The sequence below is a fragment of the Gossypium arboreum genome, chromosome 4 (genome assembly GCF_025698485.1).
Source record: "Gossypium arboreum isolate Shixiya-1 chromosome 4, ASM2569848v2, whole genome shotgun sequence".
Lineage (NCBI taxonomy): Eukaryota > Viridiplantae > Streptophyta > Magnoliopsida > Malvales > Malvaceae > Gossypium > Gossypium arboreum.
The window spans coordinates 120,479,750-120,498,448 of record NC_069073.1 but is presented as its reverse complement, the minus strand read 5'-3'; the positions used below and the strand labels follow the sequence as shown (position 1 = coordinate 120,498,448).

At 31.4% G+C, this 18,699-nt stretch overlaps 4 protein-coding genes across 4 annotated transcripts; 1 reads left to right on the top strand and 3 right to left on the bottom strand.

The window, feature by feature from the left end:
* Positions 1-430: 430 nt before the first annotated feature.
* LOC108458073 (uncharacterized) lies at positions 431-1,162 on the top strand. The gene is made up of 2 exons (XM_017757315.2): positions 431-548; positions 637-1,162. The coding sequence occupies exon 2, from the start codon at positions 639-641 to the stop codon at positions 1,086-1,088; it is 450 nt and encodes a 149-aa protein (XP_017612804.2). The 5' UTR covers positions 431-548; positions 637-638; the 3' UTR covers positions 1,089-1,162.
* A 2,293-nt stretch (positions 1,163-3,455) lies between these two features.
* Positions 3,456-7,750, bottom strand: LOC108458072 (ATP phosphoribosyltransferase 2, chloroplastic). Its single transcript, XM_017757313.2, has 11 exons — positions 7,342-7,750; positions 6,564-6,623; positions 6,348-6,461; positions 5,974-6,039; positions 5,781-5,888; positions 5,557-5,640; positions 4,630-4,731; positions 4,388-4,501; positions 4,224-4,304; positions 4,000-4,119; positions 3,456-3,878 (listed from the first exon to the last, which is right to left on the bottom strand). The coding sequence occupies exons 1-11, from the start codon at positions 7,570-7,572 to the stop codon at positions 3,783-3,785; spliced, it is 1,176 nt and encodes a 391-aa protein (XP_017612802.1). The 5' UTR covers positions 7,573-7,750; the 3' UTR covers positions 3,456-3,782.
* A 5,777-nt stretch (positions 7,751-13,527) lies between these two features.
* LOC108459137 (berberine bridge enzyme-like 23) lies at positions 13,528-14,190 on the bottom strand. The gene is made up of 2 exons (XM_017758496.1): positions 14,030-14,190; positions 13,528-13,960 (listed from the first exon to the last, which is right to left on the bottom strand). The coding sequence occupies exons 1-2, from the start codon at positions 14,188-14,190 to the stop codon at positions 13,528-13,530; spliced, it is 594 nt and encodes a 197-aa protein (XP_017613985.1).
* A 2,414-nt stretch (positions 14,191-16,604) lies between these two features.
* LOC108459959 (tetrahydroberberine oxidase-like) lies at positions 16,605-18,390 on the bottom strand. Its single transcript, XM_017759352.2, has one exon. It carries the CDS (start codon positions 18,345-18,347, stop codon positions 16,761-16,763), a length of 1,587 nt encoding a protein of 528 aa, XP_017614841.1. The 5' UTR covers positions 18,348-18,390; the 3' UTR covers positions 16,605-16,760.
* Positions 18,391-18,699: the final 309 nt, after the last annotated feature.

The window sequence follows — 18,699 nt, the reverse complement described above, 5'->3', positions numbered from 1 at the left end:
TTATATTAGTAATTACATAATTATTTATAATTTTTTCAATCACCTAACTATGAAAAGTACAAAATAGTCACTAAACTATTAGTAAATATTTAAAAATAAATTTATCAACTAAATTTAATTGAAAACATATAAAAATGAAAACACTAAAATCTAAGATAATAATCTTAATTTTTTCTATTTTTAAAATTAACCCTCAATATTATAAAGAAAAACAAAATTTAAAAAAATAGAGAGACCAAATTACATGAAATGTAAATGTTAAGGGTTAATTTTTAAAATAAAAATAAATTAACATAATTTATAAATATTAAAATTTAAAGTTGTTATTATACAAATTTTAAAATAACAACTACTGAAAATAAAAGATAAAATTAAATAATTTGGTAAATATATATATATAAGTAGTTGACTTCTTTTTTTAATAAAACCTGTTCTTTCTTGCTTTGTTCGAAGAAATTGCATCCAATTCCTTACAAAGTAAGGAAGAACAGGAGAAAAGCGGGAAACTACCCTCACATCGGTCAAAGAAATAAGAGTGAAGGACAAAGGTAAACAGCCATTTTCTTTGTTTCTCTGGGTAGGAAACACTAAAACCCTTAGAAAAATACCTCTTCAACTCACTTTTTTTCCTTAAAGCAATGGCAATAGAGAAACCACTATTCATGAAGATACTTTCAAGGACGGATATCAAGGCGCGGTTGTCTATTCCAACTAAGAAGAAAAGATGTTTCCTGAATTTCCAAAATCGGCATCAGGTGGAGTTTAAGGTGAAGGACGAGAATGGGAAAGACTGGGTATTTTGTTGTTCAATTAGGAAAAAGAAAGGCTATCGGAAGCCGGTTCTCAGTAAGGGATGGCTTCCATTTGTGCGGTGTTGGAAGCTGGAAATCGGTGATGTAGTGAGAGTTTATAGGATGATGGATAAAGATGGTAAGGAGTACTATAGAATTGAAGTGATCAAGAGAAGAGATTCACCTTTAGTTCGGAACCACGATGCCGAAGAGCCATCAGCCTTGGCGGTAGCAAGCTACGGTGATGTTGAAGAGGAAGCATATGAAGTTGGAGGTGAGTTCTTGATGAATGCTTGAGTTGAATTGTAATGCGTTGGATTGAATGATGAAGCAGGACTAAATTGAATAAAATAAAAATTTTATGACTAAAATTGATATGTGAAATTGGTATGAACTTGAGTTGGTATATATATGTCACGTATTGAATTGATAAGTTGATGTTGAAAGTTTGAAATAAATAAGTAAGATTTGAATTGTAAATTGAAATTACCCTATTAATTGTCGAATCAAGTCGGATATAATTGAGATATTATAGAATTAAATTATTAATTGAAAACTATTGTTGCCGGGTAATCTGAGGTGATAATTTGTATACTCGAATCACTGTTGCCGAACAATCCAGAGTGACGTAAATGGTGAGGATTTTGTAAGCTCGTATGGCACCAAATTACCAAATTACAAAAAAAAATAAAGGAAGACAAAAAAAAACATTTCTTAAACTCATATGGCACTCGAAAATGATTATATGACATAGAATGAATGTGAAATGCATTAAATTGCATGCGTGAATGGTTGTATGAAGAATATGTGACTTTAATTGCTTTGATAATGATTAAGGCATCTCGTAGCTCAAGACGACTGAATTAGATATGGGATGTTACATATTATATAAATTAAAAATAAAACCCAATTTTTAAATTTCACATATTAAATTAAAATACAAGACATAAATTTAGAATTTAGATATAGCTCAAATAAAAGGTGAATTTAGGGTGCTGCAAGACCGACTCCCTAAAATAAAAAATTACTATTTAGACCCTTTAAAAATTTTAAAATTTTAAGTTAATAAAGATAAAATTACATTTTATCCCCTAAAATTATAAAAATATAGACTATTAAAAATTAAAATTTCATTTCAACCCCTTTAAAAGAATTAAATCCAAAATGTGCCATATCATTCTATACAATAAGATTTTCTTAAAAACCCGTCCAAATACCAAATCTATGTCAAAAAAAATACTTAATATCTGAAAATAATCTTTTAAATTAAAAATCTCGAGTTAATAAAAAGTACATTGAAAATGTATTTTTTTATTCAAAAACTGGTTTAAAAATTTGTTACATTTCTTTTTCTAAAATACTTAATTTTAAATATTTAATTATACGTGAATACTTGTTAACCCTCTAATTCTATTTGTAAAATTTAAATTTTTTAATTACGATGGTTTTTTTTTTGATAAAGGAAGTTTCCTATTAATTAAATTAAATTTCAAATTTAAACATTATAAAAAGACCTAAACCATAATGGTAAATATTGACCATTTAAACCAACAAATAATGTCATAAAACAATATCAAATTAAAATATAAAATTAAAATTCGTACAATACCAAACAAAACCATTAATTATTTTTAGTGAAAGTTGATGAGATTTTCTTAAAAGCCCCCTCCAAATATCAACTCCATGTCAGCCAAAATTAGTGTTTTTAATCTACCAAAATAATCTTTTAAAGTAGCCCCACCCCCAAAAAAAAAAAAAAAACAATCCGTGTACTCCATATCACTCCATGTACTGTATTTCGCCACTTTTTCCCCATAAATATCAGCCATTTTCTTTGTTTCTCTGGGCAACACTAAAACCCGTTGAAGCTCTACCTCTTCAACTCACTTTTCCTTAAACAATGGAAATAGAAAAACTATTATTCGTCAAGAGACTTACAAAGATTGATACTGAGAACAGGTTGTCTGTTCCAAATAAAGTGGGAGTTTAAGATGAAGGATGACAGACCACGGCAAAGTCCGGTTATTTTGCTGTTCTATAAGGTGGAAGAAAGACTATCCGAAGCCTGTTCTTGGTAAGGGATGGCTTCCATTTGTGCAGCGTTGGAAGCTGGCAATCGGTGATACAGTGATGGTTTGTAGGAAGATGGATAAAGATGGTTAGGGGTACAAAAGAATTGGAGTGATTAGGGGAGAATGTTTACCACTAGTTCAGAACCACGATGCTGAAGAGCCATCAGCCTTGGCGGTAGCAAGCTACACTGATGTTGAAGAGGAAGCAACTGTTGCCTCCAACAGCAGCACTGGTCGAACTGTAAACAATGAACAGACTGAAGGGCTTCAAAATCAACCTGGTCTGATGTTTGAATTTATTAGCCTGAAGCCAGATATAACAGTTAGTGAACCAAAAGTCATCGAGTTATTTGGGTTAGGCTCACAAGAACAAAGAGAAATGGAACATCCAAGCATTCTAGCTCCACATAACAAGGTTGAAATGCCAGTTACCAGTTCGAGAGCTCCTTACTTTAAGTTCCTTTGATGGTTTTCCACCAGTCTTTTTGGGCTTAGTGAATTATATTAAGTTGAAAGGAGAGATGTTTTGTTGTATTTCCCCAAGGATGTAATAAAATTACCAAGCACGTAGATTTCATCTAAGCTAAGAGCGTATATAAAGTGACTATGCATTTCAATAAGAACTGCAAACTAGCAGCTATACAGACAATTCCCCATAATCATACATACAAAATCGAAAAGGGAAACGTTTTCTCTAAATCATTGTTATGGTTGCAATGAGGATTGCACTATCAGAAAAGAAAAACAAACAAAAGAGAAGGGGCAAGAGAATGACATTTTAATTAAACAAGCTATAATACAAAACTTTTGGAGGTTCTTACTCTCACCAAAATAGTTTCCAATCCACCTTGGTACCTTACGACTTCAAAACTTCTGATATGAAATGCAAGTAATGCACCCATGTATCCATCGTAAAGGACTAAAGACCAAGCTTCGAGAGCAGTTCCCTCCATCTTGGGGTCTCTTCGTCAAAAATGTAGGTCAATGGTGAAATTAGCACTCCACTGCCTCCAATCTGAACCAGAGAAAATTCAAATTCATGACTATAATGATGTGCACTGCTTAAACGAACAAGCATTAAAACCACAGTTTCCATAACATATAGGCAGTATTTATTATAATTCGTCATGACTTACCGCTCTCAACTGTTGCACAGACTTGTATAGAGCTTTTTTGGGTACACATACGACTATCGCATAGTAGTCAGCAGCTACTTTTCCATCACGCTTGCAAAGAACTGGAGATACTGTGGGCCCCTGCAAAATGCAAACATGAATATTTCTAAAACCCATCTTAGATTTAGCAATAGACTAGGAAAAAGTGAGTATCTCCAGGAAGCAAAATCTTTTCAAAACCTCACCTGCAACCCAGATAATGATGGCTGGCTCAGTACTCGCTCAGCGACTTCCTCTGCGCTACTGCCCCTCATATTTGCAGTTACCTGCCATAAAAAGATAAACAGGATGAATACTGGGAGGGAATGGAAGGGAAAAGATAACAACAAAGAATCACGAATATCCATACCATGAACTGATCAGCTGCCCTCAAATGAGCCTCAAATCTTTCCAGTATCTCGTGTGTTATGTCTAGAGCTCCCTTCCGCTGGATTAATGCTTTTCTGCTTGCAACTAGAACAGCCTGAAGAAAAATGGACTAAAGGTAGGGCAAAATATTCTGAAAATAAATCCTTTTAAAATAGCATACTCCAGATGACAAGATAACATTCTTGAAAATTGCAGGAACAGGAAAGATGTAGAGCTGGTTACCTGGCTTTCCAATACAACTCCACCTTCAATCTCTTTCAAGTTGTTTTCCCTCAGAGTTGTCCCGCTACTCACAAGGTCCAGGATTGCATCAGCTATTCCCATCTATATTAATAACAAAGAGAAGTTATTTCCACAACATCATGAAGACAAATAGAACCATCATTTTCCAAAATGCTTCATCCATATCTAGTAAGTACTAACTGTCTTTCAAATATCATTTCCTTCAATAGGGGAAAGACAGGACATTTTGTTCAGTCAAATATCAATTGGGTGAAGATAGAACAGCAGAATTGCCTTTAGGGTCAGCTACCCCATTAATAAAGGGCTTCCAACCTGCCACCCCCACCGCTAAATTGAATAAGAACTCCATATAGAGTTATTAGTTAGGCAGCATATTCGTTGCCTGGTAAGCTTCTTTCTCTTCTTTCCTCTGATTATGTATCTTAGTTTCTATGGTAGTCTCATTGCTATGTTCCCTTGTTACTTCTTCCTTTTGTCATACAAACAACGTCGCTTCCCTTCATTCACTCCTTCCATTTTTATCATCTAACCCCACAATGGGAAAGGAAGAATCTTTTTTCTCTTATTACCTATCAGATAATGCATGCCTATACTGTTTAAATTAAGAGAGAGAAAGAGAACTAATCTATTTATGGTTTATGAATCTGGAAAACAATCTTAAAACTCGTAAGCAGGCAGCAGAGAATTAACTGAAGTGAGTGAACAACTAGACTTGGAAGTCTGAAGTTCAAGTGGGAATATTTTTCCTTTAGGAAAGCAATAATATGCATGATAAGAGTGTTCAGTAAGGTTTAAGTAAATTAATAGACACAGAATTGTAGAAGGATGAGCTACTCTTTCATTCAATTTTAAACAACTTCAAATGAAAAGTAAATTACAGGTACTCCGGGAGAATTTGACTCTTACCGCAGGAGCTGCCTCTAAGGCTCCATCAGCAGTTGAAAATATCACATGCTTCAATCCATTTTCTTGCATAAATTTAGGACCAAGCTAGGTAGAAAGATAGAAAAGAAATTAAAGTCAAATAGAAACAATTGCCAATAGGCAATAAGCTAACCAAAGCAGATGGTACCAAAAATAATTTCTAAAATCAATATAATTATCAAAAACCATTTAAACGGATGTTATACATAAGTGAAGCCAGTTGCAACTCTTAGAGGTCTATCAATAGTCCACCGAGGCATCTGAGCTAGCTCCTTCAGTGAATTGATATTCTCAAAGATCCCATACTTAGGAATCTGAACAAAAATATGCAAATCATCAATAGCAAGGATATCAGGAAGATGAATCTGGCTATGTACTAGTAACAAAGAATCTGCTTACTGCAAGGGACAAACGGCAATCTCCATACTTGAGGGCATCATGAACAAAGATAAGATCTTCATCCCCCTGATAAAAATATTGAAGCAGTAAAGTTCCATTCTGCATTCATTTTTTCAAGAAAGAATCTTTTTGCATATAGGCAAAAGGATAAGTGCAGTAGTAGAATAAACCAGATCACCTCCAAGCCTAACATTAGATAACTTAGACAATAATGTATAACTAGTTCTAAGATGACATGGCAAAATTAATCGGCAAGGCTGAAATTCTAACATATTCACTGCATAGAATTAGATATTTGGATTCTCAGTAACATTTTGATAATGACAGAATGAATTAAAAAATGTCTTGGGGCCATGCAATGTCTAACTACTTACCCGCCCATATTCACTGACAGTATCAAGCCCCACAATACCAAGATCTAAATCTCCAGATAACAATTTCCGTACAATGTCTTTGGGCCGCTGAAACCAGACTTCTACATTGGAAAGCTGGGATAAAAACAAATTATGCATTCAGTATCAATCCTACATATTAATCATATACAGGTCCCGAGTACAGTGCATATTGTGAGAGAGAAAGATAGCACAAACCTGAGGTATTTGTGCAACATACTGTCTAGGATTGACCTGCTTAACCGACAATTGACAATCCTTTTGACAAATACAGAATAATGGAAGGGGTCAGACCAAAGAGTTTGATAGAGATTTTTTTTTCTTTAAAGGAAAGACAAAATGAGGACATGATGACATGATTACAAAATTTATGTACATTTTTATTATTAAAAAAAAATTAAATTAACTTCTCAGAAATGTTATCCACTTTCGTATGCAAAGCATTTTTTTGCACAGCAAGTGCCAATGCCTCACTTTTACAGTTTCTTATACAAAATAAACAAATCCAGATAAAATTAATTAATAAAGAAAATAAATCAATTTCTAAAGGTCAATTTGCGCTGTTAGTCCTATACTTAATGCAATTTGAGATTTAGCCCTTATACTTTAAAAAGCTAAAATTAAATCCCCTTACATTTTTTATTTAAAAAAGTTTAACTCAGTAGTTGACACCATTAATATTTTCCATCAAAATTAACCATCCATGCAATCAAGCAAACGGTGCAATCATACAAATTTCAAAAGCAAACCATTATTATCCAGTAAGCATACCTGATTATACGCAAAGTTTAACAGAACATACTATCTTATCAACGTTTAAACCAGAGTAGATTCATTTTTTAAAACTTTGTATGGCAATTAAATCTCAAACTTTGTTAAAGCATATACAATTAACAGCTATATTATAGCTCGTAATGCTTGATTCCAATCATAATTCACAAACTTTAATAAGAAACAAGTGTTAAGCCAGTACTACCTTGAGTAGATCGAGAGTGTCACCAGCCATGCGACCTTTGCTAGGCAAGCCGAAACGAATCTCATCTCTATCAACGATTTTACCATCGAATTTCCCATTAACAACGGTCGTTCTAGACTGCGACGACGAACAACAATAGATGAAGCTGCGTTTAGAAACCGATACGTAGAACGACGGAGGAGGAAGTGAGACCGAGGAGGCGGCCGTGAATGCGGAGGAGAATTGAGACATTTTCTACGGCTGACCCCCAAAATTAAAACCCTAAAGCAATTATCGGATTCTATGAATGGAAATTTTGATTTTTGAGATATTTTGAAGTAAAACAAAATAATAATAAAAAGTAAAATCCAGAGGAAAATACAGTGACGACTGACGAGGGACTAAACAATGAGCCGCGGCAAGATGGAAGGTAGTTAGTGTTTTTCTTTGGCATAATATCACATTTAACCTTCAATATTTACATCTCTTATCAATTTAGTCTTTATTTTCTTTAAGCTAATTTTGACACTTAACCTTTTAAAAAATAAATTTTTTGTTAATTTTAGCAGAAATACTAATTAAAATATTATTTTTAAAAATAATTGCTTGCATGACAATTCCTATGTAATATATGTTTTTTTTTAACATTTTTATAAGGGATAATGATAAGTTTTACCCGTATTCTTTAATAAAATTGTCAATGTGATACTTCTACTTTCAAACTTATCCATTGCGGTATCTAAACTTTTATTTTGTCTATTGATTTGGCACCTGACCCTACTGGTGTGGGAAATTTTGTTGATGTGACAAGATAACCTATGAGGTGTTACACATGTCATCATGATTATGTACCACATTAAAATTTTCATTGAAGTATAGGGTAAAACTTGTTATATCTCTTTATATAATTTTTAAAATTATTTGTTGATGGATATAAAATAAATAATGCTATTTCAATACAAAGTATATAATGACTATTATGTGAGTTGTGACATTAACATTGTTAAAAGTTAATGTTTTAGTCAAGTATTTTCATTAAAAATGATTTGACTCTTTTTAAAAGCTTGATAGCTAATTTAGCTCAAATTAAAATAAGAATCAGACTTGATAAAAAAATATAAAGTTTAAGGACTAAATTTAGTATTATGCCTTTATTTTTAACTCAATTGAGTCTGTGGGAAGTGAGGGGCGTGATCTGGTGCGGTCGGAGATATTTCAGGTAGATGAAGTTGACCACTCATGAGGGAACATGCAACCTCCAAGTTCTTCCTTTACAATGAGACAAAATTGTCAAGGTAACCCTCCAAAAGAAATAATTTTATTATTTTTAGTGGTCAATAATTTTAATTTAGATATTTTATTTTTATAATTGGTTATGAATATATTATAAAAATAATTTTAAAGTATTTATAAATTTTAATTAATTAAACTATTTAAAATTAATTGAAGTTAAAGTTTAAAAAATTGACTTAAAAACTGTTAAATGTTACTTTTACTAGGGTTGAATTAACAAATTTAAAAAATTATCCCTTATTTAAAAATACTATCCATTCTAACTCAATTAAATTCGATTTCATGATAAATAAATAATCATATGATTCCGTCCAATTTGAACTTAAACTAAACTAAATACAAAATTAAAGTGAGCACGAAATAATTTAAACTCTTAATGATTAAAATCTGAAATGACCATAATAAAAATATATCAAAAATTTAGGCTCAAACTAGAATAATTTAAATCTAAAAGACTAAAACCAAAACAACCCAAATCGGTAAGTGCATACTTTTGAATTTATTTATGATATTTCCCTCATGATTTATGTTATTTAAATTATTAATTATATTATTTATACTTATATTTTATTTATTATGGATTTAGGTGAATAATTAAAAAAATTAGTAAACTTTCAATATAATATTGTTACAGTATTTCGACTATAATTTTGGCTATAAAATTTTATTTTGGGAGTAATTAGAAGGTTTAACTAATAATATTTCACGCCCAAGAAAATAGCTTGGAAGTTTGACGTAAAACTTTATCAACTTTTAAAAGTATTTTTATTAGTTTTAATGTTTTAAAAAAACATGTTTAAATTCGTTTTTAATTTTTTACTGATTTTCAGTGTTTTCCGTCTTGAATCAAGTGCTATAAATTAGTTTTAAAACATAGTTTAATTTCATGTTTAAAATGTTTATAAATTATTTTTAATTTAAAATATTTTTAATTTCTTCTTCTTTTAATTGCTTTTTACTTTTAATAGATTTAGATATATTTTCAATCTTTTTAAAAATAAGTTTTTATAATGTATTTTAAAATATTTTTAATTATATTTTTCAAATTGTCAAAGGAGGAGATTGTTGAAAAATATAAAACTAGCAATTTGGTGTCATAGAGTATGCCCGCTCCCTTACCAATAAAATTTGTATGGAGACCGTTTTTATATTTAGGTGTTGGCAATCTATTGAACCTTATATTTGGACCATGTTGATTTATTGGTCAATTTTATTTATATTTTGGTTATATAGCTATGCCTTGGATGTTTTCTTTTTTAAAATATTTTAAGTTCGTATTTTGTTTCTCTCTAAATTGTAAGTGTTTATTTACATAAAACATAAAACAATTGTTTTCAACTAATTCCCAAAAATTCTTCCATTATTAAAGTTGAAATTAAATTCAATACTTTTATACAAAGTCTTCATCAAATATTTTTTTGAAAGGGAGCTTAACTTGAAAATAATGTTCGAGTAAAGGGGAGTTAGCAAATTGTTTCAATGGTTTTGTTATATCAAAAAGGGAGAGATTGTTATCCTAGTTTTTCAAATGTTTTGATATAACAAAGTCAAATTATAAATTCTCTTTAGTCCAACTTGCAATCAATTGATATAAGCCATTAAAATTATTTTCAAAGTGTTTAGAAACTCAATGCCTCTGAAAAATCTTGATTCAAAACAAATTTTACAACTTTGTAACACTTCTATCAATACAAGTGTATAGAAGTACTGGTAGAAGCAAGTCAGAGAGCACCCCAAGAATTCTTTCAAACTTCTATTGATACTTTAGAGGCTCTTCTATCGATACATCTCTAGTTGAATCGATGCTTGGGAGAAGTTCTATTGATAGAAGTAAGTTAGAGAGTACAAGCATCCCTCCAAACTTCTATCGGTACTTAGGGGGACTTCTACCAATACAAGTAAGTCAATGAGCAATTTTTCGATTCTTCTGCACCTTCTACCGATACAACTATTGGTACAAGTTTGAACTCTTGAAATTCTCAAACTTCTACTGATAAAGTGGACTTCTATTGATACATCGGGCTTCAACGGGAAGACTTCTATTGGCACAAGTCTACTTGTATCGATACAAGTAGTTTGCAATTTGTAATTAATGCTCGAATTAATTGCAACAACGGTTCTAATTTACTCCCAACATCTCCAAACTGCTCCAAGGTTGTTAGAAGGCATTAATACAAGTCAATAGCTCCAAATTCAATTGCACAAAAATCCAATCTTTTCATTGATATTCTCTTTGTTCTTCGTACGCACCCTTGAGCAACCATCTCTTTTATTATTTTCAAGTGTTGTATTGTTATTGAGTGAACCTTATCATTATAATATCTTCTTTTAAGAATAGTTTTTAATCTTTATTCTTATTCCTCATCTTTGTTTAAGGTGGAAGTGGCTTTATCTTGCCTAGTGAAAAGATAGTACCTTGTAAAGGTTAAAAATTGTCCTCCAAAGGTTCAAATATAGTGAATTTGAGAAATCCTTAGTTGTGATAAGCTAAGGTAGTGAAAGGTAAGCAATTGGGGTCGAACTACTATAAATTCTTGAGTCTCATTTGTTTGTCATATTTTCTTGTAGTTTTTTAAACACCAATTCACCCCCTTGTGGTGATTATCGAGCTTAACAATTTGTTGTTATTATTATATTGTATTATTCTTATGGCATTATTGTTTTAATAGGATTGTATTAGATCTCCAAATTGTAAGTAAATCTCAAAATTAAAGTCTATATATTTGAGAGACTTGCCTAGGTAAATGTATTGAGAGTTAGACACTTAATTTGTTCTTGTGAGAATAACTTGGTAAGAGTGCTATTTTTATAGAGAATCCCGTTGTGTTTTACTTGTTGTGATCACAATGGGTGATCATAGTAGTATGAGTATTGTGTCTTCAAAGTTTAAGGGTGAGGGAAACAATTACGGTATATGTGATTGAATAGGTTCACTTTGTGATTGTTGAAGAAAATGCATATTTCTCACTAAGTTAGGCTCTGCAAAGTAATTAAGGAAACTAAATTGCGTCATCATATCCTTGTGTCTTGTGTGCTAACTGTTCTTCATTTAGTGCTTGGAGTAGTGCCCACCATCTCAAGCACCAATGTGGTTATGTTGCATCTATCCTCAGCAACGACCTTTTTGCTAACATTTTCAATGGTTTTATAGAAAAATTAATTAAAATATTTGATATTGAAGGGATTAAAAATTATATATTGTTTTATAAAATTAAAAATTAAGTGATAATTTTTAGTACTAAGTTTAAAGTAAAAAATTGTTGTTAAATTAGTAAAATTAAGTATTTAATATTATGCCATTTGATAAAAGTAAATAATAATTTTAAAAATTTATTTATTTCTTAGTTTTATTTGAAATATGATCATTTGAATATTTCATTTCAAAAATATATAATTTATTTCAAATATAATATTTTTAATAAAATAAAATTATTATTATTTTTCAGTATAAGGGATAAATAGCTATTTACCTACTATCTAATTCAACACTTATTTTATTGAAATTTTATTAAATAAAAATTAAAATGACAAATCGTTTAATCTAATCACTAAAATACAAGGATCTGTCGAGTACATTTACCATACAAAACTATTTTAAAACAAAGATAAAATTATGATTTAATTAATACACTATGCACTAACCTATTCATCATGACCTATATAGATATAGTGACAAAAAAACTCTTTATTTTACAATATAGAATTACTTTTTCATCCAAATATTATTTCATGTTTAAGAAAAACTTTGAAATTTTCAATTCAAAGAGAAGGGATTGTATGAAGCTGTAATTCCACATTATCCCTATCCATTTCTAATAGAAGAATGATAAATCAGATTTTTCTCCTGATTTTTAGCATTTTTAGTTTGATTTGAATTTTTTTAGAAGGAAAAAACTGAAAATAAAGAAAATTTTGATTTTTATTGGAAAGAGATAAGAAAGACGTGTAATCACAGTTTCATGCAATCCTTTCTCTCATCCCAAGTGATCTTTCTTCTTTCATGGAGACCAAAGAGGAGGGACACTTTGCTCGTTTCTAAATAAATTCATTGGATCAACCATGATCTTTATTTGCACCAATCTTTTGAAGTTATTCTTGAAATATTTAAGACCCCAAACGTTGGCTTGTTCATAATTTTTGTAGCCACTAACATTGTTAGTTCCAAGATCTAGTGTCACGGGCCAAAGTTCCATGCCCGTGACCATGGCACAAGATGCACCCCATAGAGGTCGATCGATTAGATGGGGATCATTTAGCCCACAAGAACTGGCCCGATTCCAAGAATTGTTGGAGAAGCCTATCAGATTGAAGCCTAGATGGCCCGATAGCGAATATATAGCAACTTAGGCTATTTTGGGTAACTAATCTTAAAAGATAGAGAGAATCATATATTGTAAAGATTAGATTAGATTTGATAAGGCATATCGTGTAAATCCCTTAAATCATGGGATATCATTAATCTCGTCCGTCGATGTAAATGTATCTTGACCGTCGATTCTGAGGGAGCTCAACTATAAATGGAGAGCCTCCCCCTCATTTGTAAACCATCCATTATATGTTGAATTCTTAAAAGTAATAGAATTCTTGGGCATTTACTCAAACACCTTGTGTGCATTCTTTCTTTGACTTTCTTTTACTTATATATAGCTTATTTTGGCACAATTACTTCCGCTATACAAATTGGTGCCTTGGAAAAGTTCTTAAGGAACCCTCATTTTTAAGTGTAAAGGCTGACTTGTGCGAGTTTGGACGAGCAAATTGCCTAATGCCGCACGGATTGCGAGATAAAAAGTCTAGCCCCGTGACACTAGATCCTTGTAATTATAAAATGCTTCTCTCGGAGATTTCGAAACATAACTGGCCTTATAACTGTAAAGTCTTCGGATCCAACTTATGGATGTTCCCGCATCTTCTTCATTCAGCCATTGCTGCAATGTATATGGCTATAAACAAATTGCCTACTTTATTTGGAAAAGGTATTTTATTTTCCGGAATTTCATACATTTTGCCTCCCAAAGCCACAATCATTGTTATAGCAATGTCAGCTTCTTCCTCAAGAAACATGGACATGAAGCCTTCGGTTCCAGTTTCGGGGATCGGTTCCTTGACGAAGTCCGTTTTGGCTTTGAGACTTGACCTTGGAACATTTCTATTAAGCAAAATATCCACAGGTTGTATTGGAAGTTCACCAAAGTGAAGAACTGATTCGATCCAACTCATTTCGGTGCAATTCTCTTTGGCAAGTCCTAGCCCCGGAAACTTGTGTTGGATCAATGGAATCAACTCATCAACCCCACCAAGAAACATGGCTTTAAAAGAAGCTTGAACTGTTTTCTTCCCTACTTGACTGGAATTCACTTTCGTTATTCAAACAGCCATAAATATATCACTGGGAAGCTTGTGAGCAATGTATTGCCATCGATGGAAGATTTTGGTTGCATTTTGTTCCAAGTTCTTGTTAACTGTAAACACAGTTAGAACAGGTGGAACAGGGACTAACTTTAATTTCCAAGCAAGAACAATGCCAAAAGTATTTCCACCACCTCCTCGGATAGCCCAAAACAGATCTTCACCCATGTATTTCCGATTAAGAATCCTTCCATTAACATAAATCAATATAGCATCAATTATATGATCAGCAAGCAAGACCGTATTTACGGACCAATATGCCATATCCACCCCCACTTAAATGCCCACCAGCACCTACAGTGCGGCAAAAACCAGCAGGGAAAGCAAGGGTTTTACTTTTTGAAGCAATTTCGTAATACAATTCACCTAGAGTTGCACCAGATTCAACCCAGGCAACTTCACTCATTGTGTCAACTTCAATTGCTCGAAAGTTGACCATGGATGACAAATGGATCTTGAGAAACATCGGAAACACCCTCAACATCATGACCACCACTTCGAATCCTAAGTTGGAAGCCATAGTTTTTGGAACAATAAATTGTTGATTGGACATGGGAAGTTTTGAGTGGTGTAATAATAGCAAAGGGTTTAGGCGTAGTTGGTGTGGAGAACCTTGTATTATGAATAAAAGCATTCAAAAATGATGAATATGAGGGATTATTTTGCATGTAAGTAATGGTAGAAAAGTTTGCTATATGAAGAGAAAGGCAACGAAGGAAATCCCGATGAAGATGATGAGTTAAATTTTCCCCACTCACTGACAATATCACCATAAGAAATGGAAGCACAGAAAATTGAAGGAACTTCATGTTCTTGAGCCAGTTGTGAGCATGGGATTGTGTTACACTTAGTTACCTTATTTATAATTATGTTTGAGATGTTTTATATTTATCATTTCTTTTATTCTTTTCATATTTTAATTATTTAGTATGTAAATATATATAATTTTCTCTTTAAATTAGCCGATTAAGTCTTAATTCGATTAGCATGTGCCTTATTGCCAATATAGAAGGACATGGATCAGAGTAAACTGAAGCGCATTATCCTTTTATTTATGAGTTGGGAAGATCTATGAATAATTTTAGATATTATGTCAAAAAATGATTAAAATATATAATAAAATTATTTAAAAAGGAATAAATTACATCGTTAATCACTCAAAATAAAATTGTCCTAATTTTGATCACCTCAAACTTTTTCAAATTGATTTGGGTAGCTTTCTATTCTAGATTGAATTCCTCTTCATGTAAATAATTTTTTTCTAGTAATTTTGCTAATTAAATATTAAAATATTATGTTGCATATATATAACTATTTAATAGGGTGATGTGAAAAATAAAAAATAAAAGTATTTATCACACTATCAATGATTCAATTAACTAATCATTGATATTGTTGAAATACTTTTTTCGAAGTCGATTGAATCTTAACTCAATTGGCATCAACGTTATTATCATTATAAGAAGACGTCAGTTTGAGTGCGCTTACCGATAATCTTAGACGCTATATAAAAAAAATATTTGCTCAAATTTCAACCACCTCTTCTTTTACCTCATATGTTTTATTTTTTAAAAAAGGAAACTAAAATATGTTAGTTTCAAAAAATGTAAAGCCACATGTTCTATTTTTAAAAATAAGTTGGTTTAAAACGATAGGTTAGGGACAAAAGTCTAAGCCACCGAGACTTGGAATGGTAAATAATACAAATAGGATTCAAACCTTGACTTTAATTGATTAATTCTATTTGTTATCGATTTTGGAATTTTGGAATCGAATCAAAAAAATCGATTAAATTGATCGAATCGAAATCGATTTGTTAAACTGATTTTCTCAATTAAAGTTGGTCGATTGATTTTTCTCATATTAAAAATAGTTTGGAAAAACTAATCGAACCTACTAATTAAACTGATTGCTATCCCTTACTCAATCATATAGGTAAAGTTCGCCCAAAATTTAACCCACTTCTGATAAACATAAATATAAAATTTAAATTTTGAAAAAATTAAATATCAAAAAGTAAAAAATATAAGAATATATATACTTTTAATAATATCCAAACTAATAATAAAAATAATTAATTTAAACTATTATGATTTGATGTTTACTTAAAAGAGAGTATAATATTAAAATAAAAAATAAATTATTAATTGGTTGAATGTATTCTAGATTATTTATTTTTCAATGGTTTTATAGAAAAAATTCAAATAAAATGATTATTTTTAAATATTTGATATTGAAGGGATTAAAATTATATTTTGTTTTATAAAACGAAAATTTAAGTGATGAATTTTTAGTATTAAATTTATATAAAAATTAGTATGTTAAATTAGTAAAAGAATAAGTATTAAATATAATTATGTGGTTTGATAAAAGTGAATTTTAATTTTAAAATTTTATTTATCTCTTAGTTTTGATAAAAGCGGACGGTGAATGTAATATTATTTTTAATTTCTGAATGGTATTTACTATCTTATTCAACATTTTTTATTAAAATTTTTATTAAATAAAAATTAAAAATAAACCATATATATGATATAATATCGGACCTTATAAGTAGATTCACCTTACAAAAAAATTTAGAATAAAAATAAATTTATGGTTTAATTAATTATTGATCACGACATATATAGTAACAAAGAAACTCTTTGTATTACAATATAATATTACTTTTCATCCAAATATTATTTCATATTTAAGAAAAAACTCTAAAATCTTCAACCCTGACGACCTTTCTTCTTTCATGGAGACAAAAGAGGAGGGATACTTTGCTCATTACTAAAGAAATTCGTTGGATCAATCATGGTCTTTACCCGCACCAATCTTTTGAAGTTGTTCTTGAAATATTTAAGACCCCAGACGCTGGCTTGTTCGTAACTTGTGTAACCATTAACGTTGTTAATTCCAAGATCTAGATCCTTGTAATTATAATATGCTTCTCTCAGAGATTTCGAAGCATAACTGGACATATAATTGTAAAGTCTTCGCATCCAATTTATGCACAATCCTGCATCTTCTTCATTTATCCATTGTACAATGTAAACAGATTCGAACAAGATGCCTGATCTATGTGGGAAAGGTATTTCATTTTCCCGGATTTCATTCATTTTGCCTCCGAAAGCCTCCATCATCGTTATAGCCAAGTCAGTTCCTTCCTCAAGAAACATGTTCATGAACCCTTCGAATCCAGCTTCGGACATCGGTTCCCTGATGTAGTCCGTTTTGGCTTTGAGACTTAATCTTGGAAGAGCACTTCTATTAAGCAAAATCTCCACAGGTTCAATTGGAAGTGCTCCAAAGTAAAGAACAGATTGAACCCAACTCATTTGGGTACAATTCTCTCTGGCAAGTCCTAGCTCTGGAAACGCGTATTGGATCAATGGAATCAACTCATCAATCCTACCAAGAAACAGGCCTTTAAAAGAAGCTTGAACTGTTTTCTTCCCTACTTGACTGGAATTCACTTTCATTACCCAAACAGTCGTAAATAAATCATTGGGTAACTTGTGAGCAATTTGTTGCCATCGATGGAAGATTTTGGTTGCATTTTGTTCCAAGTTCTTGTTAACTGTAAACACAGTTACAACAGGTGGAACAGGGACTAACTTTATTTTCCAAGCAAGAACAACTCCAAAGGTATTTCCTCCACCTCCTCGGATAGCCCAAAACAAATCTTCACCCATGGATTTTCGATGAAGAACCCTTCCATTAGCATCAACCATTTTAGCATCAATTATATGATCAGCAGCAAGACCATATTTGCGGCCCAATATGCCAAATCCACCCCCACTTAAATGCCCACCAATGCCTATAGTGTGGCAAATACCAGCGGGAAAGCCGAGCGTTTGTGTCTTTGCAGCAATCCCGTAATATAATTCACCTGTAGTTGCACCAGATTGAACCCAGGCAACTTCATTTTTTGTGTCAACTTTAACATCTCGAAAGTTGACCAAATCAAGGACGACAAATGGAACTTGAGAAACATAAGAAACACCCTCAACATCATGACCACCACTTCGAATCCTAAGTTGGAAGCCATAGTTTTTGGAACAAAAAATTGTTGATTGGACATCGGATGTTTTGCGTGGTGTAATAATGGCATATGGTTTAGGGGTAGTTGGTGTGGAGAACCTAGTATTCTGAATAGAAGCATTCAAAACTGATGGATATGAGGGATTATTGTGCGTGTAAGTAATGGTACAAGAGTTTTCTATACGAAGAGAAAGGCAACGAAGGAAATCCCGATGAGGATGATGAGTTAAATTTGCCCCACTCACTGACAATATCACCATAAGAAATGGAAGCACAGAAAATTGAAGGAACTTCATGTTCTTGAGCCAGTTGTGAGCATGGCATTGTTTTACACTTAGTTACCTTATTTATAGTTATGTTTGAGATGTTTTATATTTATAATTTCTTTTATTCTTTTCATATTTTAATTATTTCTGCAGTATATTTGCTAAAAAAACATGTTTTTGCCTCTTTTTAAATTGAATCAAATTTTGTTTAGCTAAATCTAAGATAACTATTAGACTATAAACAATTTTTCTTTTATTAAAAGGGTAAATTGCATCATTAATAACTCTAAATTAAATTATTTTTATTTTAGTCCCTCAAACTTTTTCAAATTTAATGTGTGTAAATATTACGTCAAACTATTATATCAAAATAACGGTTGAT

Excerpts from the sequence above, each read along its gene's own strand:
- LOC108459137 (XM_017758496.1), bottom strand. The coding sequence starts at position 14,190 with ATGGGTGAAGATCTGTTTTGGGCTATCCGAGGAGGTGGTGGAAATACT. Across the intron at positions 13,961-14,029 it reads ACCAAAATCTTCCATCGATG|TCAAGTAGGGAAGAAAACAG; the intron begins GCAATACATTGC and ends AGTGAATTCCAG.
- LOC108458072 (XM_017757313.2), bottom strand. The coding sequence starts at position 7,572 with ATGTCTCAATTCTCCTCCGCATTCACGGCCGCCTCCTCGGTCTCACTT. Across the intron at positions 4,732-5,556 it reads CCTTAGAGGCAGCTCCTGCG|ATGGGAATAGCTGATGCAAT; the intron begins GTAAGAGTCAAA and ends TTATTAATATAG. Across the intron at positions 4,305-4,387 it reads GGGCAGCTGATCAGTTCATG|GTAACTGCAAATATGAGGGG; the intron begins GTATGGATATTC and ends TTTTTATGGCAG.
- LOC108458073 (XM_017757315.2), top strand. The coding sequence starts at position 639 with ATGGCAATAGAGAAACCACTATTCATGAAGATACTTTCAAGGACGGAT.
- LOC108459959 (XM_017759352.2), bottom strand. The coding sequence starts at position 18,347 with ATGAAGTTCCTTCAATTTTCTGTGCTTCCATTTCTTATGGTGATATTG.